This window comes from Rhinolophus sinicus, linkage group LG07 (genome assembly GCF_036562045.2).
Source record: "Rhinolophus sinicus isolate RSC01 linkage group LG07, ASM3656204v1, whole genome shotgun sequence".
Lineage (NCBI taxonomy): Eukaryota > Metazoa > Chordata > Mammalia > Chiroptera > Rhinolophidae > Rhinolophus > Rhinolophus sinicus.
In genome coordinates this window covers 47,026,790-47,045,933 of record NC_133757.1, presented here as the reverse complement: position 1 = coordinate 47,045,933, position 19,144 = coordinate 47,026,790, and the positions used below count along the sequence as shown (strand labels likewise).

General features: G+C 35.8%; 1 protein-coding gene across 5 annotated transcripts in view; it reads right to left on the bottom strand.

Moving 5' to 3' along the window:
* Window positions 1-18,049, bottom strand: part of VPS26A (VPS26 retromer complex component A) — a 28,856-nt gene extending 10,807 nt beyond the window's left edge. Inside the window, exons 1-5 of one of the 5 annotated variants that reach the window (XM_019731726.2) lie at window positions 17,849-18,049; window positions 13,819-13,968; window positions 2,816-2,891; window positions 1,666-1,822; window positions 909-1,073 (exon numbers count right to left, since the gene is read on the bottom strand). In XM_019731726.2, the coding sequence (XP_019587285.1) occupies window positions 909-1,073; window positions 1,666-1,822; window positions 2,816-2,891; window positions 13,819-13,968; window positions 17,849-17,851 (551 nt within the window). In that variant the 5' untranslated portion in view covers window positions 17,852-18,049. Of the gene's footprint in view, window positions 1-908; window positions 1,074-1,665; window positions 1,823-2,815; window positions 2,892-13,818; window positions 13,969-15,192; window positions 15,295-17,440 lie in introns of those variants that run through there. The other 4 variants (XM_019731727.2, XM_019731725.2, XM_074339532.1 and 1 more) reach the window with 4 other exon arrangements.
* Between the last annotated feature and the right edge of the window lie 1,095 nt (window positions 18,050-19,144).

The window sequence follows — 19,144 nt, the reverse complement described above, 5'->3', positions numbered from 1 at the left end:
TGGACAAATCTTGTTTGAAAACTGATTTGAGCAAACCATGTGGAGAAACAAAAAAAAGACATTTATGAAACAATTAGGGAAATGTGAACACTGGCTATGTGAAGATATTAAGGAATTAATATTTTTAGATATAACAGTATTGTGGTTATGTTAAAAATGATACATAGTTTTTATGAATGAAATTTTATGCCTGAAATTTGCTGCTGGAATGTAGGGCTCAATACACACAAAACAAATCTAACCATGTGTTGACAACAGTTGGAACTGGGCAATCGTACCTGAGGATTCATTATATACTATTCATATTCTTTGGTACGTATTTGAAATTTTCCATAATAAAGTTTGAAAAGGCATTAAACAATAAACAAAAGGGCCCATTTCTGTAAAAATATAACATATATAAACACATATACTTTCCTTCCCCTCCCTCATGGAAAGATATGTAAGAGAATAATAATTGTGCTTAAATGGCAAAGGTGAAAATATGTGAGATGTTTGCTTCCTTTGACTTTTCTACATTGTCAAAATTTTCAGTAATGAAAATGTATTTGTTTATGTAGTCAGATAAAAAGTATTTTCATTTAGTTTTAAAGAGATAACCAAGTTAAAGTGATGTCAGGCCAGTAAAATCAATTTTTACAGACATAAGGGATTAGCTGCCTCTGAGATGGTAAGATTCTCTACAGAAAATGGCCACACGGAGACTTACCAGGAATAGAATGTGAAAGACACCTGCAATGAATCAGAAGCCAGACCAAACACCTAAAGCTCCTTTCAGCTCAGAGATTCCGTTGGTCTGTTAACATCAGATTAATGTCAATTCTATCCTCTCTTTGACCAATCTACAAAGACCCGAAAAGATTCTTAGTTATCCCTGAACATTTAAGTTGTTTGTGAAAGGTACTTACTTTGACTTATTATATTCAAATTCTATATGTAGACAATCCTCAATGCCCACTTCCATCTTAATAGAGTTGTTAACATCAGGATAGGTGGCAAGCTGGTGAACAATAAGATCATATTCTTTTACCAAGTCTGTCAGTCTTCTTACTATTGTCACTTTAAGAAAATACCTACAAAGTTAATGGAGAGGTCAAGTTAAATCTCCTATGATAAATCACGGTGTTTAAAAAAGCAAACATTAACTACAACTCTGCTTTCTCCTCCTGGAACTCCTTTGGGATCAACTTACTTCACAAAGGAGTTCTAATTTTTAAATAAATGCCCCCACCATGGAAAAAACGTTCAATTTAAAGAATTGTGTAACTTTCAGATAAATTTGGTGTGCTACCATCAAGCCTACTGGAAGAAACCTCTCTAGATCACTCCTTAACTGTACACTACATGAGACTTGTTGGGAAACTAATGCATTTAGAGGGTAATTCCATTTACACAACAAATGAGTACCTAAGGGACAGTTCATACAAAGGAAGTATATGACTGAAACGTCTCATCATACGGTTCTCTAAATCTAGAATGATAGAAAGCTCTTATTACCTCAGATCAGCATTAGTTAGACAAAACAAAAGATTTGACAGAATTTTTAAAAATTTTAAGTCTTCCACTCCAGAATTATAATTAGAAGTTCTAATAAGACGTTCAGTAGTAACTGTATTACTTCTGGTTTTGACTATGTCTACAGTGTCTAGTATACCTAGTTCATACCTCAAGCGAACATTGGCACCGATGTAAGATTCATATGGCTTTTCAACTTGCATAAATTCAAAATCATAACTTCTGCTCTGGGTCAGTTCTCCAGGTAAGGCTAGTTCTTTCACTAGGTTTACAAATTCGTGAGTATTACTCTTGTCATTGAAAAGTTCTAAGAAATTTTAAAAAGAAAAATACCAATTATATTTAACATCATCTCATTAAAACCCAATCTTCTACCTCCAAAGCAAATAAAAATGAATTCATTCCTTTAATGTAGTTAGGGTTTGCCCAATATGAAGCTGTTTTAAAAAACAGATTTCCAGCAATTATCTGAACTTCCTCTCTTCAAGGCAAAAAGCATTTTGTTTTGCTTTAGTTAGGCGAATATATTTCCTTGATAAAACTATAATACACAAAAGACTAAAACAACTACCAGTCAATTACTATAATTTGCCCCTCATGTATAATCTCATCTAGAACAGATATGTAAATAAATATCCACCCACTCCAATTTTGATACTTTAAAAACATACAGTAAAACTTAGAAAACTAGATTTAAAACCTAACTATGTTACAGTATTATAAAGACCTGTTTTCTCTTTTCTGAATCTGCAGTACTAAAAGATTTATACAGTTACACTCCTGCTAAATCAAGAAAGTCTCTGGAAATACATGTATGGAAATGTACAAAAGTTGATCTAAGTCAAGAAGAAATTACGTCTTTCCTTTTCACATAGAATTTTCTGTTGACAGGTGAGTCTGGCTTAGGATACACACTAGTTTAGGAAGACAAATAGCATGGGTAATTAGAAAGTGATGAATGAAGGTGACACATAATTGTGACTAAAGCTGGTGAAAAAAATGTAGGCAGATGGAAATTTCAGTGAGTCAACTAATTTACAAGAATTATTTTTCAAGGCTGGTAGCTTACATAACTCGTTTCATTTTTACTAATTAATTTTAATAAAGGCAGGATGAGTCAAATATCATTTAACACAATTAAATGAAACATGATTTAATGTTTATAAAATAAATCCTTTTATTATGCAAAATCAGTTCTTTCCACAAAGCTAAGCTCTAAATTCAATTATTTAAGTGCCAAATACAACCCTCTTCAAACTCAGTTATCAAGGAAAAAAAGTAATACTATTTTAAAACTCACCAATTTGACCTACAAATTCAATTCTAATTCCTTGGTGCTCTAGCCTCTTTCCAGGTTGCTTAAAGGCTAGGTTTACCTGCCAAAACATGAAATTTTAAGAGATGTTAATCCTATGAGTGGGCCTACTAGTGTAGATTCCTTCCAGACGAATGCAATTGTAAGTATTTCAGGTATTCATTTCTGAAGTTTGAGACATCACGTACCCAGATCATGATGATCTTACAGCACCAGAGAAGGTATAACTTACATGCGATCACTAACGAACCTATCACTTAAAGCATCTGCTCTGTTAGGAAAGAATCCTTCTTTATAGCTAGAAAACTATAAAGACTCAATAAAAAAAAAAAGGCGGAAAACTTTCAACTATTCAAATATGTTTTTCGGTCAAATGGTTAAACAATTCTACGACAACAGCATTTTAATGTCAGGTAATCACTAATTCCAAGAATTGACCTGAAGGATCACTTTCAGCTTTTTGTAACCAAGACTATATTGTTGTAATTTCTAACCATAAAACCAATGCTTATTGCCCTGGGTCTGCTTCTTATCCTAAAACAGAATGTCCAAAGATTTAAATTTTGAGTATGATTTATCTTACATACTTATGAAGTAAAATATATACCTTCAAATTCCCTAAATTCATTACCTGCCAAATGAAAACCTTAATTTTATAAATTTTTAATTTGACATATTAAAACTAAAGTGCCAAATGTTTATGGATTAGCTAAACAAAAAAGCATACATCCAGGTTTATTCTTTACTATAAAAATATTGGTAATGTGATTCTTAAAAGCTTTTCTTCCAAACAATGTTTCTCAAAATATAATAGAAATCAAGGACCAATAAAAACAGAGTTCCAATTACTTCTGCTTATAAACTACATAAATTAAAATAGTCACTCTTCTCTATCTTCCATTATCTGTTACCAGGATGAGTTAGTTACTTGCCTTCCATATTAATATCTCAGAAAAAAAAAATAACTAAAATTGTGGTACACCATATGATGGAATATTATTAAAGTTTAAAAATAATACGGTCAAAGAATTTTTAATGATGTCAGCAGATGTGCATGATATGTTACATGAAGGAAGCATGGTCAAATTGTATACAAGTATAATGCCAATTATATTTTTTAAAACCACATAAAAGAAATACTCTTAACAGCAGTCATTTCTGGAATGTATGATTACAGGTAATTTTGTTTTCTTTATAGTTTTCAAGGTTTTTTTTTTTTATATAACAGGCAAGTAATACTTCCAAAGTCAGAAAAATACTTCTTTTAAGAAAAAAAGGGTAGTACTTAGAAATGCTTCACATATATTAACAAGCTGAATTTTTGGTTTGAACCACAAATAAAACAGGTATAACTCCCAACTGTTTCATATGCCAGGCAGTAATTACAGCTATTCCCTAATTTGCACCTAATAAAGCACATAGAAAAAAGTATACTTTAAACAATTCTATTATGCAACAGTTTATGAGAATGTCTTTGTTTGAACACAGCTATACACGATATTTTTAAAATTTAGAGTTCTTCAAAAGCCCTTTGAAACCACATTATTGAGGTAGAAATGCAAAGTTGTTCAATTTTCCCACCAAACTGCCTAAACTATGAAATTTTCCTTAATCTTCCACTATTATTAAATATAGTTGCTTTTAAGCCTAATGCAAGCTATTCTGGAACCTGAAGGATGCCAGAATTGGAAGGCATAATTAAGTATTTTGGTTTAAAAGCTATTCTGCAAGGGAACATGGAAAAATAAATGAAATAATGACAATGAACTGGGTTAAAGAATTTTAACACCAACTCAGTTATATTTTTGTAACTTTTATTATAATTTCAAACTTATAGAAAAGTTGCAAGAACAGCACAAGGAAATCCCACATAACCATTACTCAAACCCATCATATGTTTATACTTTATCCCATATGCTTTACCATCTTCTCTCTATATACATATATGCATGCATACATACTCGTATAATATCTATAGATGTCTCGAATTATGATGTCTTCAGGATCTATTTAAAGAGTTAAATTCATCCATATTGTGTTTAAGACAAACATATATCAGTGTACTACATGCCATTTATAGTGGGCACCAAGGTATCTGTACATGATCGTTGCTGGATATCGTGATCATCCAAGATAAGTTTCCAACTGCTGCTAGAAGAATATGGTCCATATTTATGTTGATGAAAGATACTACAGTAATATTCCTGGCTTAAATAACTAAACTATACACTCCTATAATCTCAAACTAAACATATGTCTTTCTTCACTTTTGCAACAAGTAATAGATGTAGAATTCACTATAGGTGGCTTGGCACTGATACCACCATTTCAAGACAATTTGCTCATCATTGACCAATCTAAAAGAATATCCTGGTTAAAAAAATTATAACTTATGACCCCCTCCAACTTGCCAGATAAATTACTAGTCAAATTTTTCACAATTCTAAACAACAAACAAACCTGTACCTCAGTAATTAAACACAGTCAGCAAGGCTCTCCCAAAATTATTCAGAAAGTACAGAGATACAAGCTGTATTTTAAAAAGTGGAAACCTAGGTTAAACATATTCTTAAAGCATAATAATTTAGGATATAGTCCAAATTGTTCTAGACTTAAAGAATATTTGTCACATGAACCAAAGCAGTAAATATTCTAACTGAGGATAAAAAGAACCTGAGCAAGTAGATGTTCCCTATTAATCTCATGATAATCTAAATATTTCCCCCATTGCCTTAAGGAATGCTTCAAAAACTCTCCAAAAAATTTTGACAGATAGCAATTATTTTAACTACAAAAAGTATGTGCTACAACAGTCCCAAGACAATTCAATGTGGAAAAAATACTCTTTTCAACAAATGGTGCTGGAACAACTAAATATCAACATGTAAAAGAATGAAGTTGGAACCCTACCTCATACAATATACAAATATTAACTCAAAATGGATCAAAGACTTAAATATACAAGCTACAACTACAAAAGTCTTAAAAGAAAACCTAAATGTAAATCTTCATTACCTTGGATGGACAATGGTTATTTTAGATGACACCAACAATATGAGCAACAAAAGAAAACAAAAATTGGACTTCATCAAAATTTCAAACTTTAGTGCTATAAGACACCATCAAGAAAGTAAGACAAATTACAGGAGAAAATACTTGCAAAACATAACTGATAAAGGACTTGTATCCAGAATATATAAAGAACTTTTACAACTCAACAATAGAGACAACACAATTTTAAAAAATGGTCAGAGAAGAATAGACTCTTTTCCAAAGATATACAAATGGCAATAAGCACACGAAAAGATCCTCAATATTATTATTCATTAGTGAAATGCAAATCAAAACCATAATGGGATACTACTTCACACCCACTAAGACGGCCATAATAAAAAATACAATCCTAAGTATTGCCAAGAATGTGAAGAAATTGGAACCCTCATACATTGCTGGAGAGAATGTAAAATGGTATACCTGCTTGGAAAACTTTGGCAGTTCCACTAAAAGTTAAACAGAGTTAACATATGATCCAGCAATTCCACTCCTAGAGACACGAAGAGAAATGAAAACATATATTCGCACAAAAAATTGTTCACACAAGTACAGCATTATTCATAATAGCCAAAAAGTGGATACACCAAAGTCCTCAACTGATGAGTAGATAAAGGAAATGTGGTATAACCATATAGCACATGGACATATACTGGAATATTATTCAGCCATCAAAAAGAATGATGTTTGGATACATGCTACAACGTGAACGAACCTTGAAAACATTACGCTAAATGAAATAAGGCAGGCACAAAAGGCCAAATCCTGTATGACCATTCTTATATGAAATATCTAGAACAGGCAAATTTGTAGGAAAACAAAGTAGACTAGAGGTATCTAGAAATTGGGAGAAAAGGGAAATGGGTAGTTATTGCTTAACTGGTACCAAGTTTCTGTTCGGGGTGATGAACAAATTTAGGAAATGGTGGTGATGATTGCACAACATTGTGAATGTAATTAATGCCACTGAATTGCACACTTAAAAATGGTCAAAATGGCTAATTTTATTTTTTATACATTTTTTTAACCAAAAAAGATTTTTTAAAGATATGAACCTTGAAAACATCATGCTAAATGAAAGGAGCCAGATACAAAAGGCCACATTATTTTATGATTCCATTCATATGAAATGTCCAGAATAGGCAATCCATAGTGAAAGAAAGCATTTGTAGATTAGTACTTGATAGGTGTCTTAGTCCATTTGAGCTGCTATAACAAACTACCACAGACTAGGTGGCTTATAAACAACAGGAATTTATTGTTCACAGTTCTGAAGGCTGGAAAGTTCCAAGATCAAGGCACCAGCAAATTTGTTGTCTGGTGAGAGCTCGATTTCTGGTTCATACACAGCTGTCTTTTCACTGTGTCCTCACAGGGCCGAAGGTGCAAGACTTCTTGGGAGCCTCTTTCATAAGGGCAATAATCCTATTCGAGGGATTTGCCCTCAGAACCTCATCACTTCCCAAAGGCCCCACCTCCAAATACCATCACATTGAGAATTAGGTTTCAACACATGAATCTTATGAGGACACAAATATCCAATCTATGGCCCCAAGAGAGTGACTGATAATGGTATGGTGCTTTTCTGGGTGCTTTTCTGATGAAAATATTATAGAATTAGATAGTGGTGATGGATAAACAACTCTGCAAATAAAGCAAAAATCACTGAATTGTACTGTACAATTCAATAGGGTGAGTTTTGTGGTACGTAAATTATAAGTCAATAAGGTTTTTAAAAAAAGAAAAAGTGTATGTCACAAATAGATCAATAGAACAGAACAGAGAGAGGTTGGAATAGACCCACATGACCTCTGCTTTATGACAAATGGGATTAGCAGTTGATTGCAATACAATAGGGGGAAAGAATGGCTTTTTCAATAAATATTGTGGGCTAATTAGATATCCATTATGTTAAAAAATAAAAAAACAAACTAGCCTCAATTCCTATGTCACATAGACAAAATCAATTCCAAGCAAACTGAGGATCTGAATGTAAAATACAAAATTTACAGGAGAACGAAAACAAGAGTATCTTCATGCCCATAAGGTAGGCAAAGATTTCTTAAATAGGCTACAAAAAGCATTAATAAAAAGGAAACAAAACACGTGTAATGTGTTAAAAGTAAGAATAACTGCTCATCAAAAGACACCGTTAACATAGTGAAAAGTCAAGCCAGAAAGTGAGAGGAGGTATTCACAATATATAGGTTTACACAGATGAAGGACTCTATATTTAGAAACATAAGACTCTTATCAAGAACATACAAAAAAAATCCTCAACATCAATAAGGAAAAAAGTCAAATGAACCCCCCCCCAAAAAAAAACATGAATAGGCACTTCACAAAAGATAACAAATGGCCAATAAATATATGAAAAGATGCACAATCTTATTAGATGTCAGGGAAATGGAAATTAACACCATGTAACAATCAAGACGATGAGAAGAAAAGCCATAGATTGGGAGAAAAATATTTGCAAAAGACAGATGAAAAAGGACTATTATCCAAAATTCACAAAGAACTCTTGAAACGCAACAAGAAAACAAATAATTCAATTTAAAAAATATTGAACAGGCATTCACCAAAGAAGAAATACATTTGGCAAATAAACGTATGAAAAGATGTTCAACATCATACTTTAGGAAGTTGCAAATTAAAACAATGAGATGCCACTGTATATCTATTAGAATGGACAAAAGCCAAAACACTGACAACACCAAATGCTAGCAAGGATGTGGAGCAACAGGAACTCTCATTTATCGCTGGTGGAAATACAAAATGGCAGCGCTACTTTAAAAGACAGTTTCTTACAGAGCTAAAGACAGGCTTACCAAGTGCACTTACAAGTATTTATCCAAATGAGCTGAAAACTTTATACAAAAACCTGTACACAGATGTTTATAGAAGCTTCATTCATAATTGTCAAAGACTTTCAAGAACTGAGATGTCCTTCAGTAGGTGAATGGATAAATAAACTGGTACATTGAAACAACGGAATATTATTCAGCATTAAAAAGATACCAGTTATCAAGTCATGAAAAGTCGTAGAGGAACCTTAAATGCATATTATTAAGTGAAAGCCAATGTGAAAAGGCTACATACAGTATGATTTCTAACTATATGACATTCTGAAAAAGGCAAACCTATGGTGACAATAAAAAGATTAATAGTTTTGGGGACAGGGGAGATGAACAAAGAGGATTTTCAGGTCAATGAAAAGATTCTATATGACATAGTGATGGATATACGACATGTGATCAAACAATATGGTGAATGTTTAAATAAAATTTATTACAGTAAAAGACACATTGCCATTAATCTCCCTCAAATTACTCCCCCTTGCTTTAAACACATTTATCCCATCATTCTTGCCACTTTCTGAAGCAGTTCTGGAAGGTCTTCTTTTGTGAGTGTCTTTAGTTGTGCTGTTGTGGCTGCCTCGATGTCCTGAAACGATTCAAAATGTTTACCTTTCATGGTCATTTTGGGAAAGAGCCAGAAGTCGCACAGTACCAGCTCTGGTGAATAAAGTGGATGAGGACACACCGCAATGTTTTTATTTGACAGAAATTGCTGTCAAACCTGAAATGATGTGTGACACAGGGCTTTTCCATTGTGATCACAAAATACAGTGAATGCTGCTGCCAAGTGCCATCCAACGGAAAGGTAGCGATCTTCAATGTGGCACGTTGAACCTTAGTAACAGTGTAAGTTTCAATTTGTTCGGTGCAGTCAATCTGGTGTGAGCTACAGTTGAGAGAAGGTGTGTTTTAAAGTGTGCCGTAAATCACCCTCCATCACAATAACGCTCCACGTCACACATCGCTTCTGGTACACGGCAATTTCTATCAAATAAAAACATTACAGTGTGTCCTCATCCACCTTATTCACCAGATTTGGCACCATGCGACTTCTGGCTCTTCCCCAAAGTCAAAATGATTCAGGACATCAAGGCAGCCACGACAGCACAACTAAAGACATTCACAAAAGAGGACTTCCAGAACTGCTTCAGAAAGAGGCAAGAATGATGGGATAAGTGTGTTCGAAGCAAGAGAAAGTATTTTGAGAGGGATTAATGGCAATGTGTCTTTTACTATAAGAAAAATTTTTTAAATGTAAACATTCACCATATATTTTTTATCACACCTCATGTCATCATACATTTGTCCAAACCCACAGAAAATGCAACACCAAGAGTGAATCCTTGGGTACACTATGGACTTTGGGTGATTATGATGTGTCAATTAGGTTCGTCACTGGTGAGAAATGTACCATTTGGGGGAGTGATGTTGATGACAGGAAAGGGGGTCTAAGTGTGGGGGCATGGGGTACATGAGAAATCTCTGTAACTCCTCAATTTTGATGTAAACCTAAAACTGCCTTTAAAAAAAACAGGGGGCCAGCCCAGTGTGTCAGGTGGTTGGAGGACCATGCTCCTAACAACGAGGTCGCAAGTTCGATTCCCACATGGGCCAGTGAGCTGCGCCCTCTACAGCTAAGATTGTGAACAACAGCTCTCCCTGAAGCTGGGCTGCCGTGAGCAGCCGGAGGTTGGCGTGAGGTGTTGTGGGTTGCTGTGTGCCGCAGTAGGCTACCGTGTGCTGCCATGAGCAGCCAGCAGCCAACGTAAGGGGCTGGCAGCTGCAAGAGCTGCCGTGAGCTGCTGTGAGCGGCCGACTGGCAACCGAGGGGAGCACAAGGCTCATAATACCACCAGCATAGGCCAGGGAGCTGTGTCCTACACAACTAGACTGAGAAACAACGGCTTGAATCGGAGTGCGGGGAAGGCGGAACGTGAAAAAAAAAAAAAAAGTCTTTTAAAAAAACTGAAAACAAAGTGCATACAGAAGCTCACTGTCAGAATATCATAAAAGAATTTATTCTTGCTTTGGATGGGATGTCAGCCCTCCCCCGTCTCCGACATCACATCTAATATATGAAGGATTTTTATGTAGAGAATCCTACAATGCAAAGCCAAGTTTGGAAACCAATGATTCAGTGCAACTTCCTCAATTTACAGGTGAGATCCAGAAAGTTAAATGACTACCAAGAGTTATCTACTAGGACAGTGGTAAAGTCAAGGCTAGATCTTCCAACTCTATCCCAATGATCTTTTTATTAATACTCAGACATTTCAAAAAGCCTAAACTGGTGTGGTAAGACTTGTTCTTAGTGACCCATGCTAGGTCACAGGTAACCAATGCTTGTTTTCTTTTTCTTTTAAGCTTTCTTTTCAAAGTACTCATGAATATTTAATAACCTATTCTGGAGGTATGCCAGAAATCAGTATTAACAACTGTTACAAGAGTTGCAAAGAAAAAAAAAAAGAGAGGAAGAGGAAACTAGATATCATGTACCCCTGCTAAAAAAACACACCATCACCTGAATGTTAGCCAAAAGAATTTAATTTGAGTTTGATCAAGTATCTGGATCCAGCTGCCAATTTACAGGCAATAACTGTATCGTGAGTGTAATCACAGAGAACTCCACAGTGCCAATGGCCCAGGTTCTTCAACAAATAATTTGGAAAAAAAAAGGGGCGGGGGGAGAAAGGCATGAAGAGGGAACATGAGATTGAAAGAGACTTAAAAGCCGTACTAATTTTTTTTAAAGGAGCAAGCCTAAGTGATTAAGAAACACAGGAAGTTTATTACCATAAATGTGAGCATAGTGGTTGCTTTTGAGGGGAAGGGGATGGAACATAAGGAGTGGTTGGCAAAGGCCTCCTTCTTGACCTGAATGGTGATTACAAGAAAATACGCCTTATAATAATTTATTTTTGTTTTGTATGGTTTTCTGTATGTTTTATTTCACAACAAAAAGGTGAAAACTGAAAAAAATAATCTCAGGTCAATAAATAATCACATTCCAGATATAACATCTTTTGAGCAAAATATTTACCTCTAAGAGATGTATCATTTTTAAAAATATACTCTATAGTTATTGATTAGATCTACACATGATCCCTAGCAATTCCAAAAATGTAATTTGAATACCAGCTATTTTTAAAAAACCACACTTAAGTGGTTCTATTTCCTTAAACATTCCCTTCTTCCTTTATTTAACCCATAAACATCAGCCATGAACTCTTAATTGACCCAGATGACATAGATTATTTTAAACCAGACAGGAAATGTTCACTACTAGACTTAAAAACAGTAAATAAAATCAAATAAATATTTAGTGAGTTTATTACATAAACAAACTGTAATGTATTTTATGGAGACTACAGAAGCACATTGATTCTCTGATCACTTAAAAAGCTTTCAACCTAGCAGGACAGATACTTACTTGTCAGATCTATAAATTAAATATGTGAGATATTAGCAGGTTCAATCTATCTCTAGAAAGACTAGATTGGTATCCCTACCCTCTCCGACTCCACAATATTAACAAGTCTTCTCTTCCACAGACCAAACACTATTTTCTTTACTCATCTTTCATTTGACACGCTCCATCCTTCTGATTAACTTGCTCTCTTTTAGGCCTCTCTTTCTCTCCATCTTCTTAAAGGAAGAGTACCAGAAGAGTAAAGTTGAAAACCAAAATATTTATTTCAGGTATAACACTAAGACGGCAATAGAAGTAATTTGGCAAAGGATCAGAACAGACAATGCAATAAAATGGCTAATAAACCTAAGTTCAACCTATCTAGTAACCAAAGAAATGCTAAATATAAAAATATCATTTTTCTGGGTGGTGAACACACAATGTGATATGTGGATGATGTATTGTAAAAATGAACACTTGAAATCTATGTAATATTACTAACCATTGTCACCCCAATAAATAATATATATGTATAAAATTTTTGCCTATCAAAATAAAAGATTAAAAAGTGATATGTAATGAAAGTTGGGTGAAACAAGACATTATAAATGGACATGTGATTTGATGCAAATTTTCCAGATTCATATGTATCAACACCCTTCAAATACTCATGTCCAGCAACTCACTTCCAGGAATTCATTCTAAGGAAATTATCTTATCCTACAGAAATTTGGAGAAAAATTTATGTATATAGATGTCTGTATTATCAAAGATACAGTGATATAGTATAAGCCATCTGAAAAATAAAAACTACATAAATATCCAGTAATAGGGAAAAGTATGCTTAATATACTACATACACATAAACATTAATTAATGCAGAGAGACTAGGAAGAAACACCCAAATTTTAACAGTGACTTCTTTCCATATGATGGGATTAAAGTTACATTATTTCCCGAACTGTCTACCATGTGTCTGTCTATATTACTTTAACAAGAAGGAAAGCAAAATTATCTTATTTTATATTTTAAAAATTATTTCAAATGTTTCACAGCTTGATTTGCTCTATAATATTACCATTCCTCAATAACACAGACTAATGAATATTGATATTTCCTAAGGTATAAGAATAATCTTATATATCACTTGATAAGGAAAAGGGGAAAAAGTGAAACCATATAGAAGGTATCATAAATGTATCTGACCACGCATAGATACATTCCAAATGTACTTAAGTTCTCTACAGAGTACCAAGAAACGAAGAGAGACACATGGTGGTAGAACAGAGCGATAAGCTACAAAGAATGATAAAGAAACTTTTACAAAGGTATACTAGAGAATTATCCTTAATCTCTAAAACTCAACTTTATGTTACGGGGAAACGAACTTTGTATGGATTGCAGCCCCACTGGAGAAACTGTCTGAAGCTAAACATGTCCAGTCACAAACACAAAATTTTGCATCCAATTTAATTTAGACTCTGCCCCTGTAAACCTTCAGTTTAAGAATCTTTCCTACAAATGTTCTAATGAATCAAGGATTTTAGCGGACCCTCTGAAAGAAAAATTCCATCTCTAATAAAATCAAATTTAGAAATAGCACAGACCACTTTGATGACCAATTCTAACATCCCCAACTAGGTAATTCTCCCAGACACATGATTTACCTTTCCTGAAACAGATTCCCCATCATAGAAAAGATAGTGTTTTTCTACTTTGCCATCTTCAGTTTTCATTTCCGCCATTTTCCTGGTTTCTCCATCATTAAGGACAACATCGATCTCACAAATGGGACCAAAAAAACCACCAAGAAAACTCTAAAATAAAAGAAAAATACTCATCGTTACCATGTTTTGCCAGTCACTATGTTTTATAATTCAATTTTAATTAAGGATGACCTACAGTTAAACAGACTGTAAATCTGTGCGTTCACAAGGAAATGAACTTACATAAAATTCTACATCAAAACTAAATAAATGTAATACAATGTGCATACAGTTAATATTGTGCTGTACACTTAATAATTTAAGATAAATTCATTACATGAGTTTTACAATAAAAAGACAAAAACTAAACAAATTTAAATATGTAATTTCAATTATTTCCATAACTACCACTACAAATAACCAAATACTTATATATACTAGAAATCTAAAAAATTCTTCACATTTGGATTTGAAAAACTACCTTTAGTCATACCTCTATGAGGTTCTTCAATTAAGCAGAAGTCATAAAATCCAAATTACTCATACAAATCCAAATTATTACAATATACTACTTCCTGTAAAATCTACTGCTACATAGGTCTGAACAGGATGTTACACTGTGTAAGCCCTTGGAAAGCAACGGGTTCTAATGGAGGAGAGTAACTAAATTTCTGTAAATTTTTCCCTCCAAAAATGTATAAGCCTGTTCTATAAATCCCAAACATGACAGAACTATAAGGGACAAAGATCAATTGCTTAAGAATGCCAAAGCATATTATAGTAATAATACAGAATCCATTAGCAATTCCAATATCAGATATACTTGTGGATTATTTTTATCAATAACGAAAGCTAGTCTTCTAGTCCTTTAAAATATTTACAGCCTCTGAGGGAGATACAAAGGTCCATCCAGGACCATCTGACAACACTCCCTGGGGCTGAATCAGTGCCCTGTACCCTGTACCCCAAAACACAGGTACTAAATAGTCAAGTGCCTTGAACCAAGAAGAAGCTTCTAAAAGGAAAGCAGAACTATAAGAGACTGAGAAAGAAGACTGAGTTTGAGAGAAAAGCTCTACATATTGTGGAACAGCTTTTAAGAAGAGACTATTACAGAATACTTAAGTGAGTGTACATGTATTGACAAATTATTACTTTTGTAGTATAAGATCTTTAAATCTGTGCAACATGAAACTTCCTTGCATTATTGCAATCTCTGAGTCTCTTCTTAGTCACCACATGCAGGTAACATGCTATATAATTCATGCATTTTAAAATAATCAATTATGCATTCCTTATATAATGACTTTAAATGCCTAATGAAAAATAACATACATATTTTACCCCTTAGTAGAGTTTTAACCAGTCTGATAATTCACTTGCTTTTCATCATTTGCACTAATGATCCCAAAGTCTTTTCCATATTCTATGTTGTCCTATTTTAGTAACAGAAGATTAGTTTTGTTAATATAATTCTATTAATTTGGATATTTAAAAATCCTTAAGTATAGATCCTTTATGACTTAACACAAAAGATAATTATAATCTGCATTTTCAACACAATTAAAATACTAAGATTGGGAGAGATTGCAAGATATTTAAAAAACTTATTCTACATATGCAGAATAGTAGGCTGAGAAATAAACTATAACACTTTAACAACGTTAAGTGAATGACGGTCATGAGAATTTAGCACTGGGTCAACATCATGTGTTTTTACTCTAAGTCATAGCAAAAATGAACTAGTCTTACTAAAAGCCTTCAGGAAATTGTGGCTGTCTTACATTTAACAAGTAAACAACACAGAGAAAAAAATCTGTGAAAAAAGTTTGTCTTTTGTTTTCCTCCTAAAAGGAGTTGAAAGATTCTCTACCCAAAGTACCACTTGTGAAGTTTTTATTTCAAGATGTGCATCTTTTGTCATTTCAAACAAAAAGTCGTAAAATTAAAATATTTTTTAAATTATTCACAATCAAATTATAATACTTCTCCTGATATGTAAAGAGAAAACAAAATACAAAATTGTCAGGATGGTGAGGCCTTGAAGAAGGGAATAAAAGTTGTAAAGAGGGTTAGGTACATTAACGTACACTTTTGCTGAAATCACAGAAGACAGTTTTGAGATCTTTAAAGTGAAAGACTACTCAGTTCTGGAAAAGATACCTTCAAGTAAGCATTTAGAACATGAGATTTTCAGGAGCAATACTAGACAGACAATTAATATACAAGTTAAAAGTCTTAGGTAGCCCTTAAATAATTAGTCTGCAATATATGACTATTAAAACATTATTAGCAATTGTTTTTACACTTTTCTAATCGTGGCCTAAACCTCGTATCACTGACTTTACGTTAATTTAAGATTTTTTTCATATAAGATATAATTTATAAACCCAATATTGAGCATGACCATCTAGCCAAATTACATGTGGATACATTAAAAGACAACAAACTTTTAGCTCCCACTGAAGAAATTTCACTAGGTCAAGTGGATGAAAAGAAATGCACCTCAAGGTGAGGCAGAAGGGAGGCTCTCACAATTTACTCAGCCCATACACAAGCAATGAAACAGCAAATTTTCATACATATATTACACATGTGCCCATTTCAGTGTTCAAAGCCTTACAATTTAGTTTGACTAATCTGAAAATAAAAATAAATCGCTCTTGACCATAATTCAAAAGCTTACTAAAAGCAGTAATTTTAAATAGAAGCACAAAACTAGGAAGGCCTTTTAAGTTTTCTTTGCAAATTATATTCAATTAAAGAAAGACTCCCAAGTAGGCAAAGTCCCCCAATACTTCCTTCTTAGTATTTATCACAACCGCAATTTCCAATTAAACAAATAATTACACAAATGTTTATCTAGACTGTAAACTACAAGAGAGCAAGGTCTGTTTCAGTATTGCTCACCGCCCCTGAGCACACCTAATTATCTGTTGAATGAAAGGAAAAAAGGCTCCAAGTTTAAGAATGAACATGTCAATCTTATGCAAAGTAAGTAAAGAGTATTTATTCAAAGTAACTTTTAAAAAATAAACCTAGCTTGGTCTTTAGCCAAAAGTCTCACGCAGTTTGAGCCGTTGAGCTTTGGTAAAGCAGGTGGTATAAGAACACACAGTAGGTGCCTAACATATGCTTGCTAAATGAAACGAATATTACCATAAAATGAGCGAAATGAGATCCAATCTAGAGAGTGTCAACACACACAAAGTTAAACGCCATCGTGCCCACGCTTGTGCTTCCCACTAACTGTGGCTCGAGTACTCTGATTTGCCTCCCTCAACTCCCTAGGCCATTTCAACATCCCAGAGCGTTAAGTTTCTACCGTAGAAATGGCTTGGGGAAGGAAATGAAAGCCAATGCTTAAACCAGCGGACCCAAAACTTAGTCTTTTCAGTTAAAAATGTCCCCATTCCAAGGTCCTTTTCTTTCTCTCTCTCATTCTACAAGTGTCAACATCAGGCTGAACTGGGGTCAGGAAATCGCATAATGTCAGTTTATCAAGCTCGTGACACACTGGAAGAGAGTGACCCAGTCCCCTTCCACCCGAGTCCGGAACTGGGGGACTCCAGGGTCATCCTACCTGAAGGGAAGCGAGGCCGCCCGGGAGGGGAGGAGGGACTGGCTACCTTGGAGGGGGAGGCAGTGGCGAGCCCCCGCAGAGGCGGGGTCCGAGCACCCAGCCAGGGCCCCCACAGCCGATCCAGGAACGCGGGCAGAGGCTCTGACATGGCCGGGAGAGCGCGCCGCCTCCTGCGAATGCTCTGGCCTCGCCGAGACCGGGAAGAGACGGCGCCGCCCGCACTTCCCCGACCCCGCCGTGGTCAGACAGGCCTAAGGCCGTGGTCAGACAGGCTCCCCGCCCTGCTAGCCTGCCTCCTTCTGCCGCTCCCTGCGGCCCCTCCCGCGACGCCAAGCCCGCAGTTGGCCGTCTCGCGGCGCGCTCCGGGGTGAGGGCTGGAAGCGAGCGCGCGGGCCGCCGCGCACTCACCATTGTCAGCGCCGCGCCGTCGCGTCCCCCCCACTTCACTCCTCTTCGCTCAGGAGAACTCCCAGCGCCGGAGCCCCGTCACGTGACCTTGGGCCTCCCACCGCATGTGACCCCTCCCTTCCTCTCTTCCCTTCCCCCAGCACCGGTCTCCTCCGGCTCTCTGGCCCCGCCCTACTGGCCTGCCAGGCCCGGCGAGGAGAGGCTGTTTGGAGGCGGGGCCTTGTGCTCCACCCCGCAACGGAGGGGGCGGAGCCACTGAGTTGTCGTAAAGAGGGAGGGGCCTGAGGGGCCGCAAGCTCTCTAGGTCTTCTTTGCTCTCTTTTCCGTCACGTGACGGGTGGTTCGGTGTTGGGTTTTGCTGCATTGATTCTTCTTCCCTGAGAAAGTTTGAGTAGCTGGGGAAGGAGGAAGGTGAGAGAGTTTGTTGCAGAGGCGCTCTCTGCGGTTAGGTTACTGACCCCCGAGGGGAAGGGAAGCAGTTACCCGGGGCCCTGCTTCCTTAGGCCTCGCAGGATAGGTGCTCTCTTAATCCAGGGATGAGGCATTATTGCACCTTTCTTGAACTCTACCCAGCTCCCTCTTCCCCTGAGAGCTTCTGGGTTTTGAGAACTTGTTAACTTTGTTGACTCTGAAGAGACTACCAATAGAAAAAAATGTTAGGGTACTACATCCGTTGCTGCCTGAAGTACACAGTCCAGAGAACTATCCGCCCGGAGCTGCTAGAGGCTTCACAGATCGGTTGTATCACCCTGCCATTCCGTGAGAGGGAAAAGCCTTCCTAAAAAGCCTGATGATGCTTCTAAAGAGTACTCTGGCTTTAACCGCATCCTAATCACTAGTGTAAGCCTGGAGGACCTCCAGATGATGGAATACTGTTTTAGGATTTCAAAACTTAGTGGTGAACCACCACAGTGCAGTCTATACATAACCGAAGAAGAAGGAAAAAAGTCACTCAGAATGCACCATAATTATCCCATCATAACAAAACAAAATCAAGCTTGTGAGGCAGGGCCATAAAGCTAGTCTCAAATTTAAGAGGCTTGAAATTAGAGTATGGTTACTAACCACAATAGAATTAAACTAGAAATAACAAAAAGGTTAGCCCGAAAATCCACAAATATTTGGAAACTAAGCAACATAATTCTAAATCACTGTGGCAAAGACAATAGTGGAAATTTAAAAATAGATTCAAGTAAAAGATGAAAGTACAACGTAACAATGGGATACAACTGAAGTAGTATTTAGAGGGATATCTGTAGTTTAAATGCATATATTTGTAAAGAAAGATTTAAAATC